Genomic DNA, 19,595 nt, shown 5'->3' with positions numbered 1-19,595 from the left:
GAGAGAGAACTATAAACTGCCTTACTGCATTGATTGCCCTTAAAACATGGGTGTTTCTTTAGTTTTGATAGTTTCCCTTCACTTTATATATAACGATTAACAAGACCATGTGCAATGATTTCATTCTTGGTGTTTTCTATAATAACAGTAATGAACTCCTACGCTCCATTCTCCGACAATCTCCTGCATTCAATGAAAGAACCTAATTGTTTTGTTTTTTTTTTTTTGTGAAATGCTATTCATAAAATTTGTAACTCTGTGAGATGCGTCCACAGGCATGCAATTCAGTCGTTTATTTTAGTGCTTTCACTCTTCATGTTTATAAAAATAATTTTATTTACTTCTTTGTTAATGTTTGAATATACATTCATGGCATTTATAGTCGCTTGGTATTTTTTTAAAACATACTTTTAAAATACAAAAATAGCTTGGTATTTTTTTAAAAAATGTTTTTAAAATATAAAAACAGATTCTTAGTTATTTCAATTAATAGTACTAACATCATTTAGATTCATATTAATCGAGTTTAAAAAAATATATGGCTATACAACAACAATAATCTTATTTCACAAGAAAAAAAACAATAAAAATTAATGGCAAGAAAATTACAAGCTTTCAATGGAACCGATCGATAATTTTCATATGAATTTATATTGAATGGCTCGTATTTTTTTAAGTATATTCTTGCTATTTTTATTGTGAAATTACATTACTTTTGTATCTCACTGGGACTTTTAGTTTATAAATGTTTAAAGTGAAAATATTTTTTTAATTTAAAAATATTACCGATCTTAATATTTCTCTTTCTCCAATAAACTAGAAGAATTTTTTTAATACATGGAACTCAATCTTGTAATAAAGAGATAACTATTTTTGAATTGATGCCGTCTTGAGTTTAACTTTTAAAGATTTTTATTTTTTTTAGTTTTAATTTTTTAAAAAAAATTTAGGTTTTCTAAATATGATAATATTGAAAATAAATTTTAAAAAAATAAAAAAAATATTTTAATATATTTATAAACAATAAAATACTAAAAAAAAAAACTATACAAGCCCAACATAATAAACCGAAAATAACTGTGGTGGATTTTCCGAGACGAACAAAGCCTGCCAACCAGTTTCTCTGGGCAACGAGAGAAGCCCAAAGCCGAAAGACCAGACATACAATAGAAATATCTTTTGCTAACCGCGAAACTCTGTTAGGAAAACAAAAAGATTGGGCATTTAACGGATAATAACCTATCAACCGCTCTGTGCCTTTTGTCATGGCTTTGTGCTTCTCCATTAATGCCACAACGTTACCTGAACATCATCATGGTTGCTTCTGCTACTATTTTTATTTATTTTGCTTTATAATTAATTCGTATAATATAATAATACTCCTAGAGTGCCTTCATTTTTTTGGTTTCAGGGAAAGTGAATTATAGGAGCAACAAAAAATGTCTTGGAAGTGTTAGAAATCTTGTAAGAACAACCGGGGTTGCTTCAGTTGCATCTGCTCCTCAAGAATCACTGCAAAAGGGCAACTGGGTCAAGCTTATCTGCGGTGCTAGCTTTGAGGTATGTGAAAAGCCTTAAACCCTAAACTCTCGTATATTCAAGACACATTTCTAATTGTCAAATTAATGATTTGTTTTCTTATTTTACCTTTATTTTAGGATGTTGTCGATGTCAGGAATCTTTCTCTAGTTTACACTCTAGCTGGAGGTAAAAAGAAAACTCTCGAACCAGTTGCTGTCCGTTTAAGGATTGGTTAGCAAACTTAAGTTCGTGAATGTTAATGTCTACGCCGGTTCTTGATTATTTGTGCATGAACGATTCCGCAGTTGACTGCATTGATTGCGCTGCCGATGCATCTATTGTGAATGCTGTAAACGAAGGAATTGAAGCAGCAAGGGAGATTGTTTACCTTCGAAAGCCTTGGGTAATGATTAGTGTTAATGATGATGAAGATCTTCACTTTCGTAAAGCTGGTACGTGTTCCCTTATCTAATTTAGATTAATTTCATGACTTAGAAATTGCAATTAATCGAAAGGATCCTATATGTAACTGATAAGCTGTTGGCATTTTTAGAAATTCCATACAACGTCATGGGAACATGCAACTGTCGGATGGGATTGAGATTTGTTTTTTGGTCTTATTTTAAAATCCATACACTATATTTGTTGATATCATTATGAAGCATCAATGAATGAGTCTCGAGATATTTCACAAACTTTCCTGATGTTCCAAGTCCAAGCCGATAGACAGCAGCTTTTCAGTGTGAATGTGTGGCCATATCTTTATGACCATGATATTAAAATTCTGTTCGAATGTGAAATTGGCCTTGGATAAAGTGCAATCTTGCCAATCCAAGAGATGGGTAATTAATGACCATGCAAGGGAGCATGAGCTTTGTGCCATCATCTGATTGTGATATGAGTTCAGTGTTATTCTTAACAGAATTTGATCCAGAGGAGTGTCCATTGGACTGTTCAAGGCCCTGTGAAACCATTTGTCCTGCAAGTGCAATATCATTACAGCAACATCAATCAACAACAGAACTTTCCCATGGTACCGAAACACTCAATGTATTAAAGGTCTTTGAATGATATATTTTCCAAAGTTTATGAATAGTCACCCCATATTATCACCGCAGTTGGTATATTTGTTTGAAATTGACATTGATATGCAGGGCGGAGTGATAACTGAACGCTGTTATGGCTGTGGTCGTTGCTTTCCGGTTTGCCCATATGATAAAATAAGTTAGTAGTTTTTGTCCGTTGATATGCTACTCTTTTCCAATACTTTGGCCTTCCATTTTTTCAACCCCGTGATAGAGTTCTTCAAAAACTTTTCAGAAAATCACAAACTTCTAGTAGTTTCCCTGTCTCATAGCTTGCAGTATGTCCAGTTTAAACTAACATGTGCAAATTGATCTAGGAATGGCTATGTACACAAGGGATGCTGCCGCTACTGCTGAACTTCTTAAAAGGAATGATGTAGATGCCATAGAGATACATACAGGTGGAAGGTACAATTCCAAGACCGATAAACAATATATAAAACAAATCTAAAAGGCTATCCAGAAGTCCTTTATATCAAAGCATCTACTTTCTCCTTCGCTTTTGTATCTTGGTTTTCACATGGCCTGTACTGTGCAATTATATTATGTTAGAGGGAATATGAATTCACCCTTCGACCCTGTGGAGCAGGATGATTATTTTTCCCTAATGTCCATTCCTCTTTATCTAAGCAGTGACTTTCACATCGTCATCCCTGTCAATTTTTCTTGTTGTAGGCAGACTGCCCCCTTTGAGGGACTCTGGAATGATTTGGGAAATTCAACTGGATACCTGAAACTAGTAGCAGTGAGTGTACAGCTTATCACTGATGATTGATCTAAATATTTCTGGGCCTATTGTGGATAAAACATCTATCATATGTAACACGAGCTAGCTGGATGTCATACTGAGTTCGGGGTGATTGCATATTAATATTTACTCCCTGCAGGTTAGCTTACCATATGCTGGAGATTCAACTATATCTTCAATGAACACCATCTACACAATGATGGAACCTCATCTTCCTTGCCTCAATTTATGGCAGGTGTGTCCTATGGATCTCCATCTATTAAATATGTTTCAATATTATCATCATAAACCATAAAGAGCCTCTGATAATCCTTATGAACTCTATCGAAGTTGGATGGCCGTCCCATGAGTGGAGATATTGGCCGAGGTGCCACAAGGGAATCGATTGCATTCGCTGCTTGTTTGGCTGCTGTGAAAGATAAGCCTCGTGGTTTGTGCAGATTCACTTTGCTGTCATTTTTTGCAACATTTTATAGCTTATTTTGTGCCGTTCCCACTTCCCACTCAATCATACGAGTAAAGTTTGCATTTCACCATTATATGATGTAGGTTTCTTTCAATTGGCCGGTGGCACAAATGCTCACACGGTTGAAGGGTTGAAAAAGGAAGGGCTTTTTCAAACAACACTAGTTGCCGGTAATTTTATCACCCGGTTCTTCTGTCCTGTAATCTAATAATCACTCTTAATTGTTTCTTTATTTTACTTCAACCTTTTCTTTTTCAGAGAATTCAAAGGATAACAGATCAATGCCTACTTCACTTGCTTCATCACATGCTTTAATAGGTGGCATAGCTTACGGGGGCTATGCACGCAAGGTCAGTATTTATTTTCTCCTAGTTTCACTTCCATTTTTTAAACTATTACATTTGAAGTTTGATTAATGAAATATTTATATCTCAACAACTTCAGATTGTTGGAAGGGTCTTGAGTTCCATGCGATCACAGCATGGTCTTGTCCATATTGAGGATTATCCAGAGCATCTCTTGCAAGCACTTGCAAATGCCCTTGATTTGGTTGGAACAGTCAAATGTTATGATCCCTGCACGTAGGATTACTGAAGTTACCTGGGTTTCCAAATTCACAATTCCAGTAACTTGATAAGTTTACAAGATTGCAAATACGGTATGCAGCCTGGTTGTGCTAAATTGCTTGGGTCAATTGTAAAAATATAGACAATTTGATCCAGCCATGATGCATGAACAAACCCTGGTATATAGTAATGGATACTGCTAGTATTCCTTAAATTTTAAAAACAAAAGGAATTGTTGGATATCTTATGCTGTTGGGTCCAGGTTACAGTCCATATAGCATGGTTCATAAAATTTTAATGAACTGCATAGCCATTTTGACCATTTTGAAAACCTGAGCAAGCCTTCTGAATTCAAATCCTTGATCATGCATCCTCGTCATACTCGATAGAGCATGTCAACTTCGTAAAAAGATATGTTATCCATTTAGTGTCTGCATGGGAGCATGTCAACAATTAATCCTCTTTTTTTTTTTCTGGTGCCGGGAGGGTAGTTGTGTTCCATTAATTTTTATTTTTATTTATTTCAATTCATCATTAAGAACGCTGCTACTCGGAAACAAAACATGATCGATAACATTACACTTCCACTACAAAATGCTATATATATATATGCGTTAGTGCTGTGAGCGGAAAGGGTGGTTAATATGGTTATATAAGATGAAAGATGTGAGAAAGTTCGAAAATACGAAATATTAATAATTTAATAGTTTTTCAATATTAATATATTCTCACAGAAAACACTTTTATCATACTACCAGGTGGCAAACACTTTAATTGCTTTTAACTGATCTTTGTACTCTAGGTAATTTTAATTTTAATTTTTTTAGAAAAATCTTCATCTGAGCTGATAAAAATACTTTCTTATGGAAAAATTACACCCAGCCTGGCTTATTGAATTATTTTTTTCACTTGATGTTAAAATTTTGTTTTTTCATATTTTTTAACAACTCAAGTCAGATTTAAGTTTCTGACATGAGAAATATCTGTTATTTTGAGAGAAAAATATTTGGAAAAACGGTCGGCTTTCATGTTACCGGTGATCGAGCCCTTTCTTTTTCCAAGGACACGGCAGTTCCATCTTTCTTTCAAGTCAAGCTACCTCGTTGGATAATTGAATCTACCCGCCCATCCCCTAACCGACCCCGACCCGACCCGACCCGACCCGACCCCACCCCAACCTCCCTTCTTTTTCTCTCTGCACATCCAGCTTGAAAGACAAACCGATACTCCATCCTATTTGTATTAAAAACATGTCACGTTTGTTTCGTTTCATTAAAATTATTTTTTAAATTTTATTGTGTTTGTTTATAATTAAAAAAATTAATTGATAACAAATATTTTTAATTGAAAAAAATCTGGATTGATTTTCAGATTATTATTTTTTCTAATTTGAACAGAAAATATTTATAAAAAATTTATAAAAAATTATAAAATATATTGTTATTGTTATTTTGTTTTGAATTTTTTTTAATTATATCTTATAGAATTTAATTTAATTTTTATATTAACTTTGGTTCTTGATTGATATTTTTTTTATCTTATAATTTTTTTAATTAAAATTTTTTATTTATTATATTTAGTTTTTATTTTTTTCATTGCTATTTAATTTATTTGAAATAACTTATAAAATTATTATTTTTTAATTTCAATATTTTTTTAAATCCTTTAGGTATTGCAATTGGAGGAGATGTGTTCCCATGATCTACTCTTTCTTATCATGGTATGCGGTTCAACAACATCGCACAGGTATATCATTGTTTCCATTTACTTGCATTTAAGCAATAGTGCGGTTTTTTAGTTTCTCTCTTGTTGACAAAGCTGGCAAGTATCCAGTGCTAATTTATGCAGCCCATGCAACTCTCTGCTTTGACCATTAACTAAGATTTAGCAAATCTATAGTTTGTACTGCTGCTTGTTATCATTTTGGATTCCTTTTTCTCTTATTTGATCTTCTGATCCCACACAGGTTAAAATGATGGTTGTACTTGAGGAACTTGGTGGACAGGATGAGTATTCTCTAGTTGAAGCTCTAAAACAGGGAAAGGTAAACAAATTAACCAATGGTTGTTTGGGTCAGTAGAACTTGTGCACGACTATTTAAATTAGAATATAATTTGGTCATGCTCGGTTGCCGTACTATATTGCACTAATGTATTTTAAATAGCAGCTGCCATTGCAGTACAAGAGGGACTTTTTCTAATCTCCCTTGTGACATTGTACATCAGGGTGCTAAAAGTGGTGGTGAGATGGAATCCGCTCAAGCAAAAAATCAAGCACTAAAAGATGCCGCAGCTGTTGTTCCCACTTCATATGAAGCTTTTGAGACTGCAATTAAGGAAACGTTTGAGAAACTGGTTAGTTTATGTGTCCTCGAGTAACGTTCCAAACTTGGTTAAAGAAGAGAACTTTCCAAACCAGAAAAGGTACACTCAAGTTCACCAAATGTGCTTGACCTGCTTTAAGAATGTTATCTGGTTATTTCCTCCTAGGTTGACGAAGGAAAGATTACACCTGTAAAGGAGTTTACGCCTCCACAAATCCCTGAAGATCTTACCATTGCAATCAAGAGCGGAAAAGTCCGGGCACCAACCCATTTCTACCATCTCTGATGAAAGAGGTACTTTTAACCAATGCTTCCTGAGTTACTAGTTGGTTTAAATGTTTATTGCTGAACTCTTTTTTAATCCAATTTTGCAGGTGAGGAACCGTGCTATGCTGGCGTGCCAATGTCTTCCATTGTTGAACAGGTTTATGGTGTGGGTGATGTCATCTCTCTTTTATGGTTCAAGCGCAGCCTTCCACGTTACTGTACCCATTTTATGGAGGTACGTTTCTCATAATTTTTGAATTGTATGACCTTCCTATACATTTTTAACTGGTCATGCTGAGCTTTAAGTTCAATGTGGCTCTTCTTGCCTTGTTTCATTATCATTTAGGATTTGACATGCATTTAGAAGCAGTAGTTGGTCTAGCTGCTTCATTCACTGATACATATGACCTCAATCAGATATGCATCATGTTGTGTGCTGACCGTGGTCCCTGTGTCTCTGGTGCTCACAACACTATAGTAACAGCAAAGGCAGGAAAGGACCTAGTTTCCAGCTTTGTCTCAGGTACACTATGGCCATGAGATGATTTTTTTTTGTTTCTTTGTTGAAATCTCTCCAATTGAATTGCTGGTAAGGGTTTCTGAGAGCATAAAGCAGAAGGAAAACTGAATCATAATCTCCTGAGACAGGCTTGCTCACAATTGGTCCCCGGTTTGGAGGCGCCATTGATGATGCTACTCGGTACTTCAAGGATGCTTATGACAAGGTAAAGTTTAATAAATTTTGCAAGTACATTAGAAATTGGCCTCCAATGTAGCTGATAGTTTGTAGAGACAGATTAATTTGTGTGCCATGTCTTGTCAGGGTCTAACACCCTACGAGTTTGTTGAAGGCATGAAAAAGAAGGGGATTCGTGTTCCAGGTATCGGCACAGGTACAAAAATTTTCCAGAATTACACTGCTTAAATGCTTTTATTGGTTTCCATTGCTAATCTGAGGGATGGAGTTCTTATTATCTCTCTTTGGAAAAGGATCAAGAGAGGGGACAACAGGGATAAAAGAGTAGAGCCTCTACAACGGTTTGCTCGCACACATTTCCCTTCTGTTAAGTATATGGAGTATGCTGTTCAAGTCGAAACCTACACTCTTTCAAAGGCCAATAACTTGGTCCTTAACATCGATGGCGCGATAGGGTCCCTTTTCTCGGATCTCCTTGCAGGTAGCAGAATGTTCACTAAACCAGAGATTGATGAGATTGTTGGGATTGGCTAGTTGAATGGGCTCTTTGTGTTGGCACGTTCCATTGGTTTGATTGGGTGAGTTGGATTCCAATTCAAAATTTTCTTGTCACATCCTTTTAGACTTTCTTATGCTTCTCGTTAGGTTACAGCAACCCTTGATATTGACACATTGTTGGTGAGATTACGGACATGATTAACTCTTTAATTACAGTGCTTCTAAAAGCTGAGCTCCTTTTAGTCCCGTCGTAGAATTAAATGGTTGTCTGGTCGCTTGAAGGATATGACTTAATTGTGACAAAAGAGGGCACAGTGTTTGTGTTTGAGGTGTCTAGTTGTAGTAGCAAATGCCTGGCTATTGTAACAAAAAAGTTTCAGTGGTGGGTCACGGGACCCCCCAGCAAGGATGAGTGGCAGAGACCACCGTGTGCTACTATATGCTACATAAATGCTGCATCTGATCCTACAATTGATTTTTGTTTCAGGCACACCTTCGACCAGAAGAGACTGAAACAACCTCTATACCGTCACCCATGGGAGGATGTTCTCTACACCAAGTGAGAGACTTACAGATAGCAGGTGCAATGCTTACCTGCTCCGCACAAGCCGTTTCTTTTTCAAATTTCTCGAGTCTGCAATTTGCTGAAATGTCTGTTCAGTTGTTAGATTAGCGTTGCACTGCAGCTAGGTGAAGCGTGCCATTGTATACAAAGTAGACTCTTATCATTTATCAAACAGATGTTTCTATAAGGCCTAAGCTTTGGGTTTCGAGAAGGAATAATAACAGAGTTACTGGGATTTAGGAGCAAAGAATATCAAACACGAATTGGATCATGCGGATCAAACAGATCAGACAGTTTGGGCCACACGAACCCGTCCGTGCAATAATTTCACACCTTTATGTTAATCAAAGATGCTTTAGTTATCTTTCAAATGCTCTGCGTGTTTTTTTATGTCAGCATCATAGTTCTGGTGGTCAATTCTTGCTTCAAAGTTAAAATAAAATAAAAACGATGGGAGCGGTGTAACCAAATTAAAGGACAAAAAAGGTGATTGAATAGTCTTATAATCTCTCACGTGGACAGGAAAATGAGATTGGTCATGAAGGGAATATATCACATGGGCTGGGAACTTGGTTGTCTCCTGCCCTTAGATAATAAAGTGAAAATTAAAAAAAATTGGTGGCGTCCTTGTTGTCTTGCTTTCTTCCTCCATTTTGTGAGGGTTTATTCTACGCATTGTGAGGATCTCTGCATTGGGTTCTGGAATAAACCCCAGAAAATAAAACAAAACATTCGAAGACCTTTCGTCTTGGTAAAAAGAAAAAAAAAAAAAAAGTGAAGGCAGGAAATCACAGTGATTATCATCTCTTTTTTTTTTACTTAAAAATATATTAAAATAAAAAATTTTAATTTTTAAAAAATTATTTTTAATATCAGTATATCAAAATAATCTAAAAATATATAAAAAAATCATTTTAAATTAAAAAAATTCAAAATTTTAAAAAAACCACATTGCAGAACTCTTTTAATATTATAGTCATATATCAATGAGAAACTGATTAGTGTTTAAGCCCTGCTTGTGGGTTGGAGGGTGACCAGATTTTTTTTTATGTTTTTAATGTATTGAAATTAAAAATAAATTTTAAAAAATAAAAAATATTATTTTAATGTATTTTTTTAAAAGAACTTAAAAAAACAATATTTATTGTAATTCCAAAAACCTATACGAGAGGCAGGCAGTGAATAATTTTATATACTCGAAAAAGAACCGTTTATTATTTAATTGCAGACCCAGGACAGCCTCGCCTAAATCAGGTGGAAATCGGAGATCCCGTCAAAGATTATGGACTCTCGACGTTATACATGGGATCAAGAAACATGCTTCAGATAAGATTTATTAATACTAATTGTGTTTAAGGACATGTTTTTTTACTTTACGTCAGTCATGTTCATGTATATATTTTTTTGGTTAACTTTTTATATAAAAACTGATTTTTTTTTTAAGAAAAAGACATAACAATCGAGAGTTTGGTGGTAATTTTTTTTTATCCTTAGAAATTATTAAAAAAAAATTAATGAATGTACAAATTATTCTAGGATACCATTTAAAATTTTAAGATAAATAAACTTGTTCAATTAACTATTAAAAAAAAGGGAGAAATAGTCATGTCTTCGGCCTATTTTAGGTCTTAACAATAAGTTGATGTCATGGGCATGAATAAGTTCCTAGAAATTTCATGGCTGTTTTGATTTCGGGTGTGTTTAAAAATGCGGTGCAAACTGTATTTTTAAAAAATTGATTTTTTTTATTTAAAAAAATTTATATTTTTAAATTGTTTTAATATACTGATGTTAAAAATAATATTTTATTTAAAAATATATTAAAATATATTTTTTAATTTTTTACATTAATATATAAAATTATAAAAAATATTTAAAAAATCAATTTAATATCTTAACCGAGTTTAAAACACTTTTTAAAAATCGCAACCAAGAATAAAAAGCATAAGCTCTGCCACTGAAGCCTTACCTGATCGTTAATTTTAGAACTCGTAAAATTAATCGAGTTACACGCAAGCTGTTTATATATTTATATTAATAAAAAAATTTCACCACACCATACAATAATTTTATTAAAAAAAGAAGAAGAAAAGAAACAATAAAAGGACGCAATGAATCTTTCTCGTTAATGTTACTTTTCGGTTTTGTTAATGGTGTCTCCGTATCATCTTCAGATTAGCTGCTGTTGGACATATATAGGGGACGACTAATAAATTTCTCCTCTAGCCAAGCCTTAAGCAGGGGCACAGTGCTGAATTCATTTCTTTCCGGCGAACTAAACTCTTTCTCCTGCAAATTCACAAAACAAAAACCTTCTTGTTTTGATTTCCTTCCCATTTCCCAAAGGCGACGATATAAAAGACAAAACTCAAAAATCTCCCCACTACGCTATACTATACTAACTGCAATCCAACACGAGATCTGAATCTTTTTTTTCGGTCACTCTCCACCACTAAATATATCTGGTTAAACCAGAGCAACCAAAATCTTAGCTGGAGAAAAAGAAATGGCATCACAATCACAAAGGCAAAGCAATCAGCCGGCCCATAATCAAGCTCAGTCTTCGGGTACCAGTAACATGAGGCAACACCATCACGCCACAGAATCAGTAAGCAAAGCAATTGCACAATACACAGTCGATGCACAACTCCATGCAGTTTTTGAACAATCTGGTGGCACTGGTAAGTCATTTGATTACTCAAAGTCTGTTAGAACTACTAACCAGTCAGTACCTGAGCAACAAATCACAGCGTATTTGTCAAAAATTCAAAGGGGTGGTCATATTCAGCCATTTGGGTGCATGATTGCTGCAGATGAACAGTCTTTTAGGGTCATTGCGTATAGCGAAAACGCCAAAGATATGCTTGGTTTAACTCCACAATCAGTCCCTTCTTTAGAGAAACAAGAAATTCTCTTTGTTGGGGCTGATGTAAGGATTCTTTTTAGGCCTTCCAGCGCCGTTTTGCTTGAAAAAGCATTTGGTGCAAGGGAAATAACATTGTTGAATCCAATTTGGATTCATTCCAAGAATTCCGGGAAGCCCTTTTACGCAATTTTGCATAGGATTGATGTTGGTATTGTTATTGATTTAGAGCCTGCTAGGACTGAAGACCCTGCTTTATCTATAGCAGGGGCTGTTCAGTCTCAGAAGTTAGCAGTTCGTGCGATTTCACAATTACAATCACTTCCTGGTGGGGATATTAAGTTATTATGTGATACTGTTGTGGACAGTGTGAGAGAGCTTACCGGGTATGATAGAGTTATGGTTTATAAGTTTCATGAGGACGAGCATGGTGAGGTTGTCGCTGAGAATAAAAGGGTTGATTTGGAACCTTATATCGGTTTGCATTATCCTTCCACGGATATACCACAAGCTTCGAGGTTTTTGTTCAAGCAGAATAGGGTTAGGATGATTGTGGATTGTCATGCTATACCGGTCCGTGTTATTCAGGATGAGGGGCTTATGCAGCCTTTATGCTTGGTTGGTTCGACTCTTCGTGCTCCTCACGGTTGTCATGCTCAGTATATGGAGAATATGGGGTCGATTGCTTCATTGGCCATGGCTGTTATTATTTATGGAAATGATGAAGAAGCTATCGGTGGGAGGAACTCGATGAGGCTTTGGGGTTTGGTTGTTTGCCATCACACTTCTGCTAGGTGTATTCCATTTCCGCTTCGTTATGCGTGTGAGTTCTTAATGCAGGCTTTCGGGCTTCAATTGAACATGGAATTGCAGTTGGCATCGCAGTTGTTGGAGAAACATGTCTTGAGGACTCAGACTCTCTTGTGTGATATGCTTCTCCGCGACTCTCCTACTGGCATTGTTACTCAAAGTCCAAGTATCATGGACCTTGTGAAGTGTGATGGGGCAGCTCTTTATTACCAGGGGCAGTATTACCCATTAGGCGTAACCCCAACTGAAGCCCAAATAAAAGATATTGTGGAGTGGTTGTTGACCCTTCATGGAGACCCAACTGGATTAAGCACTGACAGTTTGGCTGATGCTGGGTATCCTGGGGCAGCCTTTCTTGGCGATGCAGTTTGTGGGATGGCTGTTGCTTATATTGCTGAGAGAGATTTTCTTTTTTGGTTTCGGTCTCACACTGAAAAGGAGGTCAAATGGGGTGGTGCGAAGCATCACCCAGAGGACAAGGATGATGGGCAGAGGATGCATCCACGTTCATCATTCAAGGCATTCTTAGAGGTGGTGAAGAGCCGGAGTTTACCATGGGAGAATGCAGAAATGGATGCCATTCATTCTTTGCAGCTTATTTTGCGAGACTCATTTAGGGATGCTGAAGCAACCAATTCTAAGGCTGTTGTACATACCCAGCTCGAGGATATGGAATTGCAAGGTATGGATGAGCTCAGTTCGGTTGCAAGAGAAATGGTTAGACTAATAGAGACTGCAACTGCTCCGATATTTGCTGTAGATGTTGATGGCCGCATAAACGGGTGGAATGCAAAGGTTGCTGAGTTGACTGGACTCTCAGTTGAGGAAGCCATGGGGAAGTCTTTGGTTCACGATCTTGTTTATAAGGAATATGAAGAAATTGTTGACAAGCTTATTCATCGTGCAGTAAAAGGTACCCACTTTATATCTCACAATCCCAATGAATCTTTTTAAGTTGCATCCGAGCATACAGGTTTGCTCCTTTACTAGAAATAAACCTTGGAAAACATACATAGTTTTGCAAAAAGCTGGAATTATAAAAGCCAGAATTGAAATGTAAAAGAATTTCAAACTTTCAAATCCTGGAATTAATTCTATGCAATAAAAGGTTTCATTAAATTAAGAAAACAGCTGGCTCACTCAGAAGTGTCACGTACAGCACCTTGTAATAGTTTCATTTGCACAGCATGCCTGAATAGTCTCCTGATTAAATGATTCCAATGAAGTGATGTGTATAATTACTTCTTCTTGAATGCTCTCCATTGATAAGGCAAGATGAAATGTTGATGCAAAAGCACTGTGGTAACGCACAATTTCTTCAAAATCAGAGATAAATAAACAAGGAAATTAAGGGTCGTGGGCTTTTCTTAAGGAACCAGCTAGTTGGGAATTGCAATACTACAAATGGAGAACATTTTCGTAGATATCATTCACCAGGATCTTGGGCACCACATCTAGGTCAAAATGGCTCAGGCATTCACCACTCAATAGCCTTGCGGCTGAAGTATTCTTTGTCTAACTATCTCTTAAAGTGGATAACTGGATAGCTGCAGTCTTGTATTTAGTTATCCAGTGAGCTTAGTTCATTGTATAGCTAGCAGCTTGGGAGCAAATACCTAGCTTCCTTATTACTGTAGAATTCATAAGGACTAGATGCATTGCTTTGTGTTCATGAGATCTAGCTTTCAAGTAAATCTCTAGGGTCCTGAATGTTGAGGCACTCCCAAGAACTGAGTTTCCATGTCTAAAGAAGCTGCTGGTTGAATTACTCTAATTTCCAGGGAACTTGCACATTACATCTCTTCTGTATGAAAATAGTGGCTCTAATTAAAATAGGAAAGGCCTAAAGCTCCTAATAGTACTAATTATATCTAATGTTACTTTACCAGTAAACTTCCAAGATAATAATAAAGTCTAAACTAATAAAATTTTTTAAAAAAGAACGATAGTAGCACCAAAATGCTTGTTCCTTTGGCTGCATCAATAACCTAGAATATTATGTGTTATTACTACAATAACTCAGTTGTGATTAAAATCTAAACAATGAAAATGCACATGCTATGGTTTTAAATAGAAATTTGATAGATGCCTCACCACAAGGTGCTAATTTGGACAGTGCCTTGATCATTCTAATCAGCAGTTTAACCATAACAGTAGGACTAGCTTTAATATAGGTTTGAGGAACTGAAAACACATAAAACATGAAAATTTAGTTTGTTTTCGAAGGTTTTTTGGATTTTTGATATCCTATTATACCACTTCTATTTAACTAATGCAGGCGAAGAAGATAAGAACGTGGAGATAAAATTGAGGACCTTTTGCTCTGAACACCAGAAGAAGGCTGTTTTTGTGGTGGTAAATGCTTGTTCGAGCAAGGATTACATGGATAATATAGTTGGGGTTTGCTTTGTTGGTCAGGATGTTACAGGTCAAAAAGTGGTAATGGACAAATATGTCCTTATACAAGGTGATTATAAGGCTATTGTACACAGTCCCAATCCTTCGATCCCTCCAATTTTTGCTTCAGATGAGAACACATGTTGCTTGGAGTGGAACACTGCCATGGAAAAACTCACAGGATGGTCCAGGGGCGAAGTTGTTGGGAAGATGCTGGTTGGGGAGGTTTTTGGCAGTTGCTGTAGGCTCAAGGGTCCAGATGCACTGACAAAATTCATGATTGCCCTGCACAATGCAATTGGAGGGATAGATACAGACAAGTTACCCTTTTCATTCTTTGACCGGAATGAAAAAAATGTGCAAACTCTCTTGACAGCTAACAAGAGGGTTAATATGGAGGGAGATATTATTGGAGCCTTCTGCTTCTTGCAGATTGCAATTCCTGAGTTGCAGCAAACTTTGAAAGTTCAGAAACAGCAGGAAAAAAAAAACTTTGCAAGGATGAAAGAGTTGGCTTACATTTGCCAGGAAATAAAAAATCCTTTGAGTGGTATACGCTTTACCAACTCACTTTTGGAGAACACAGACTTGACTGAGGATCAACAGCAGTTTCTCGAGACTAGTGCTGCATGTGAAAAACAGATATTGAAGATCATACGAGACATTGATCTTGAGAGCATTGAAAATGGGTGAGTTTTCCTTAAAGAAATTATCACAACTTAATATTGACAGTGAGGTGAGTATTTCTGCTTTGGTACCATTCTTTTAGAAATATATATATGACATGAAAGCCAATAGATGATGATTATCCTTGAATGTTCAAACACTATACTAAAGTTATCGACATATTTGTTTTGGCACTAGGTGATGTCAGTTTGATGCAGGTTCCATTCCCTTGAGTCCATTCCCTTAACAAAATAGCCTTTAAATTTGACTGTGGTGCTCTGTTTTTAGTCGTCTAATACTATTGAATTTACCATCCATGGATGCCGAGATTGTAAACAATATTGATTTCTTTTCTGTAATTTTATTTCGGGTATTTTTAGTAATTCCAGGTGATAACTTCGCTTTTGACAATCTGTATAATCTTTTTTAAGTTAATCATGAGCATTCAAGTGCATTTTCTTTAATTTTTCATCTCAATCTCCAGCATACGTACATTCCTAATTAGAGAGAATCTCCATTTGCTTTTGAATTAGTTCACTGGAGCTTGAGAAGGCTGAATTTTTACTTGGGAGTGTCATAAATGCTGTTGTTAGCCAAGCAATGCTTTTGCTGAGGGAAAGAAATCTACAATTGCTTCGTGATATTCCAGAAGAAATAAAAACGCTGGCAGTTTATGGTGATCAGGCAAGAATTCAACAAGTATTGGCTGATTTCTTGTTGAATATGGTGCGTTATGCTCCATCTTCAGCAGGTTGGGTGGAGATTCATGTTTGTCCAACACTGAAGCAAATCTCTGATGGACACACTCTCGTGCATACAGAGTTCAAGTATGTTCTCCTCAACTCTCTTGCAAGTTAATGATAACAATATTTATACTGATAGAGGAAAAGCCAAAAATTTACGATGGCTGTTACTTTTTTTCTTTATTTTCTTTTAAACCCCCCTTGTGATATTCTGATAGCTGCATAATGTTTTCCTTGAGTTTAATTATAAATGCCACTTCCTTATTCAAGTATTTTTCTTTTGTGAGACTGATGATTTTTACTGTATCTTCTTTAGTTAAGTACACTCGAATCTTGTTTATTCTTCCCCACTCCTCATGACCAGCCATGCATCCTAATCTGACTTCCAAGCTGTAAATCTCAACCAGAAGGTAGGTTTGAGTCAGTCAACAGGTATAGAATTAGACTTGATCTGCCATTAATCATGACAATCACCATTCCACAGAACAATAATTTTACAATGTTGAGATCCAAACTGGCTGCTTCCTTGAATCTGTGGACTATTGGTTGTATCAATAAGGAAGGTTGATGATGCTGTAGTGAAGAGCTATCTGTGATTTCTGTTTGTTGTCGACATGATAATGTGGTTTATATGAAGTCCAATTTATGGTGCTTCAGTTTGTACGCCTCTGTTGGATAACTGTATCTCCTCCTTTGCTGTCCATCATGTTATATACACCAAGAAAATTTAGATGATGGTTGCAAACTACATTTTGCTACTTGTTCCTTTCTTTCTCCTCCTTTGTTAAAGAACGGAAGTCTCGTTAGTGCACTTCATTACTAAATTGACTAATATTGTTTATTATTATTTTCTTTTGAAGGATTGTTTGCCCTGGTGAAGGTCTTCCTCCTGAATTAGTTCAAGACATGTTCCATAGCAGTAGATGGGTTACTCAAGAGGGCCTAGGGCTCAGCATGTGCAGGAAGATCTTAAAGCTAATGAATGGTGAAGTCCAATATATTAGAGAGTCAGAAAGATGCTATTTCTTAGTTGTCCTCGAAGTACCCATGCCTCAAAAAGTTGGAAGGGGTGCTGCAGACTAGGATGCTTGGCCTGCAACATCCACTAAGGAGGTTTCTCAATTGCAAACTGACACTCGTTATGCTGCACCGTGAGGGGATGGTTCCAAAAATCCAGTTTCAAGGTTTAAGCGTGTGCCAGGGCCGCCTGATTTGGTTAAGTTATCCTGAAAATACAACTGTAGTCTGTTGCTCTCTATCCACTTACAATATGGTTTTTGCTTCTTTATCGGCGCCAGTCCAGATCAATAACTTACACATGAGGTAGCTGCTTACTTTCTAGCCTATTAATTCGAAGATCCCATCGATGTAGATAAGCCAAATTATAATGCTGTGGTATGCTGTCATTGTTATAAATAAAGAAGCATCAAAAGGATGTCATTAGATTGTTGCAGAGGCTTCCACGATAAGGCCCTCAAAGGTTGTATATATTCGCCTGCTGCAAGTATATACTGTATGTACCCTAGCTTCTGAAATCCCCGGATAACTATAACATATTTATCTGTACGAGGTTGCTCCAGCTAGAGTCAGTCTGATAATTCTTCATTTTCTCTTGTTTAATAAAATCAAATGTCCTGTTCCGGAATGTAGTTTCAGGATTTGTATTGTCCCCCCCCCCCCCCCCTCCCCTGATTGAGGATTTTGGACAGCGTAGGTTTGGATCCCTTGTTTTGTAATTTGGTGGTGTACGGAATGGTCACATACATGCCTCGCAGGTGGTGGGTTTGTGCATAAATTTCTTAATAAACAAATAGTCTAAGTTTAGATACATCGTTATTTTAATACCGATTCCTCATGCATAAATTTATCAACCCCCTGTTTTTCTTGAATTAATCATCCGATAACCCCAAAGGCAAGAACTCATGTTCTTGTCCCCTCTGCCTGCAGGGTTATGGATACATTGAATTACTCAGGAAAGAGGACGTCACCCATTTAAGATGTATGTGCTTAATTAACTTTTGCAATTTATTTTAATCCCAGTAAGTTTGCTTGATAACATGAGTGCTGCCAAGACGGTGAGTTCTCAACCTTGTCAAAAAGGATTCAACTCGAAGATCGAGCCATGAAAAAGTAAATTAGCTCACATTAGTGATAAAAAAAAATTAAGGTACAGGTTTTTAGAATTTCAAAAACCAAATTTTAACTTGGTTTTATCTGAAACATCTAAAATAAAATTTTAAAAAACCTTAATAAATATATTTTGAAGCGTAAAACACCATCTAATGAATTTTAATATAAAAAATAAACTAAAAAGAAAACAAATTAGCGATCCACTTTTTTCCAACATGTTTAATAGACGGAACAACCTCCATTGAATTTTTTTCTCCAAGACAAACCTATTGAGACCAAGTTTAGTTATTTTGGTGGCTTGATAGTTTTTTCTGTGTTCATTGTTTTGAGTGACATTCTCTCTCCTTCCTTAACATCTAAGGAGTGAGATATAAAAAATAAAATGAAATTTTAAACTGAAATGTTAATAACATGGACTAAATATGTATAATTCAAAACTTTAGAGATAAAATTGAGTTTTTAGCGCATTTCTATAAAAATAAAAAATTATTTTTTTATTAATGTCAATTTTAATTTTTATTCTTTTAATTTTTCTCACAACAAATTTAAAATGTATTTTGTGAATTTAATATTTAGTTAGACATTGAAACACTCCATGACATACCGGGTATGCTAAGAGATAAATAGAAACGGATATGAACACATAAAACTATGAAAATTAAAATTAAAATTAAAATGATAAAATTGAAAAAAATAAATAGAATAACTAATCCATGAAAAAAAAATAGTAAAAGATTTAGTGACAAAGAGAGGAGGAAATTGGCTCTGAATAGTGGGGTGAAGTGGCTAATGTGAGAGGATAAAATGATAAATAGTAAAGCTGCAGTAAGATAACTTATTAATTATAATGACAAACATGTAAAAAGGTAAGAAATTGAGGGACCAGGAAAGGGAAAAATCAACTCTAAATAATGAGGTGAACTGGTTAATATGAGAGAGGATAAACAATATATCCATTATAAATTACCCTTTTTTTTGGTATGCCGTGTTAATTTTGATAATTGTTCTTTTAAATTTTCATAACAAATTTAAATCTATATTATCGTGAGATAAAATTTTAATTTAACGATCAAATACTCTATCATACATTGGATACATGAAATAAATATAAATAAAAACACAAATTAATATATGAAACCATGAAAATATAAATTGGAAGGAAATGAAGTGTAATTGTTAGAGAATAATATAAATTATATTATGAGACATTATCTAATAGCTTAAACTATTAAGTTGAGATGGTTCTTTGA

The 19,595-nt window shown here is 35.5% G+C and overlaps 2 protein-coding genes and 1 pseudogene across 3 annotated transcripts; all 3 read left to right on the top strand.

The window, feature by feature from the left end:
• Positions 1 to 1,186: 1,186 nt before the first annotated feature.
• LOC133696784 (uncharacterized) lies at positions 1,187 to 4,628 on the top strand. Of its 2 annotated transcripts, none has more exons than XM_062119062.1 (13): positions 1,187 to 1,317; positions 1,412 to 1,560; positions 1,659 to 1,707; positions 1,827 to 1,973; positions 2,444 to 2,571; positions 2,676 to 2,745; positions 2,924 to 3,014; positions 3,282 to 3,351; positions 3,494 to 3,589; positions 3,685 to 3,784; positions 3,904 to 3,990; positions 4,079 to 4,170; positions 4,265 to 4,628. In XM_062119062.1, the coding sequence occupies exons 1-13, from the start codon at positions 1,266 to 1,268 to the stop codon at positions 4,403 to 4,405; spliced, it is 1,272 nt and encodes a 423-aa protein (XP_061975046.1). In that variant the 5' UTR covers positions 1,187 to 1,265; the 3' UTR covers positions 4,406 to 4,628. The 2 variants fall into 2 exon arrangements, with proteins under 2 accessions (XP_061975046.1, XP_061975045.1); XM_062119061.1 differs by having other exon boundaries at positions 2,444 to 2,580.
• A 1,725-nt stretch (positions 4,629 to 6,353) lies between these two features.
• LOC133695777 (ATP-citrate synthase beta chain protein 1-like) lies at positions 6,354 to 8,975 on the top strand (annotated as a pseudogene).
• Positions 8,976 to 10,866: 1,891 nt separating this feature from the next.
• LOC133697134 (phytochrome B-like) lies at positions 10,867 to 17,864 on the top strand. The gene is made up of 4 exons (XM_062119513.1): positions 10,867 to 13,322; positions 14,688 to 15,495; positions 16,006 to 16,299; positions 17,076 to 17,864. Exons 1-4 carry the CDS (start codon positions 11,243 to 11,245, stop codon positions 17,296 to 17,298), a joined length of 3,405 nt encoding a protein of 1,134 aa, XP_061975497.1. The 5' UTR covers positions 10,867 to 11,242; the 3' UTR covers positions 17,299 to 17,864.
• The last annotated feature ends 1,731 nt before the right edge of the window (positions 17,865 to 19,595 follow it).

Source organism: Populus nigra, chromosome 6 (genome assembly GCF_951802175.1).
Source record: "Populus nigra chromosome 6, ddPopNigr1.1, whole genome shotgun sequence".
NCBI lineage: Eukaryota > Viridiplantae > Streptophyta > Magnoliopsida > Malpighiales > Salicaceae > Populus > Populus nigra.
The sequence above is the reverse complement of the archived record's forward strand: the minus strand, read 5'-3'. Positions and strand labels throughout refer to the sequence as shown.

Bases quoted from the DNA above. Each gene is read 5' to 3' on its own strand.
- LOC133697134 (XM_062119513.1), top strand. From the start codon at position 11,243: ATGGCATCACAATCACAAAGGCAAAGCAATCAGCCGGCCCATAATCAA. The intron at 13,323-14,687 runs GTACCCACTTTA...TAACTAATGCAG, and splicing joins TATTCATCGTGCAGTAAAAG to GCGAAGAAGATAAGAACGTG. The intron at 15,496-16,005 runs GTGAGTTTTCCT...CTTTTGAATTAG, and splicing joins CTTGAGAGCATTGAAAATGG to TTCACTGGAGCTTGAGAAGG.
- LOC133696784 (XM_062119061.1), top strand. From the start codon at position 1,266: ATGGCTTTGTGCTTCTCCATTAATGCCACAACGTTACCTGAACATCAT. The intron at 1,708-1,826 runs GTAAAAAGAAAA...ACGATTCCGCAG, and splicing joins AGTTTACACTCTAGCTGGAG to TTGACTGCATTGATTGCGCT. The intron at 3,352-3,493 runs GTGAGTGTACAG...TACTCCCTGCAG, and splicing joins GATACCTGAAACTAGTAGCA to GTTAGCTTACCATATGCTGG.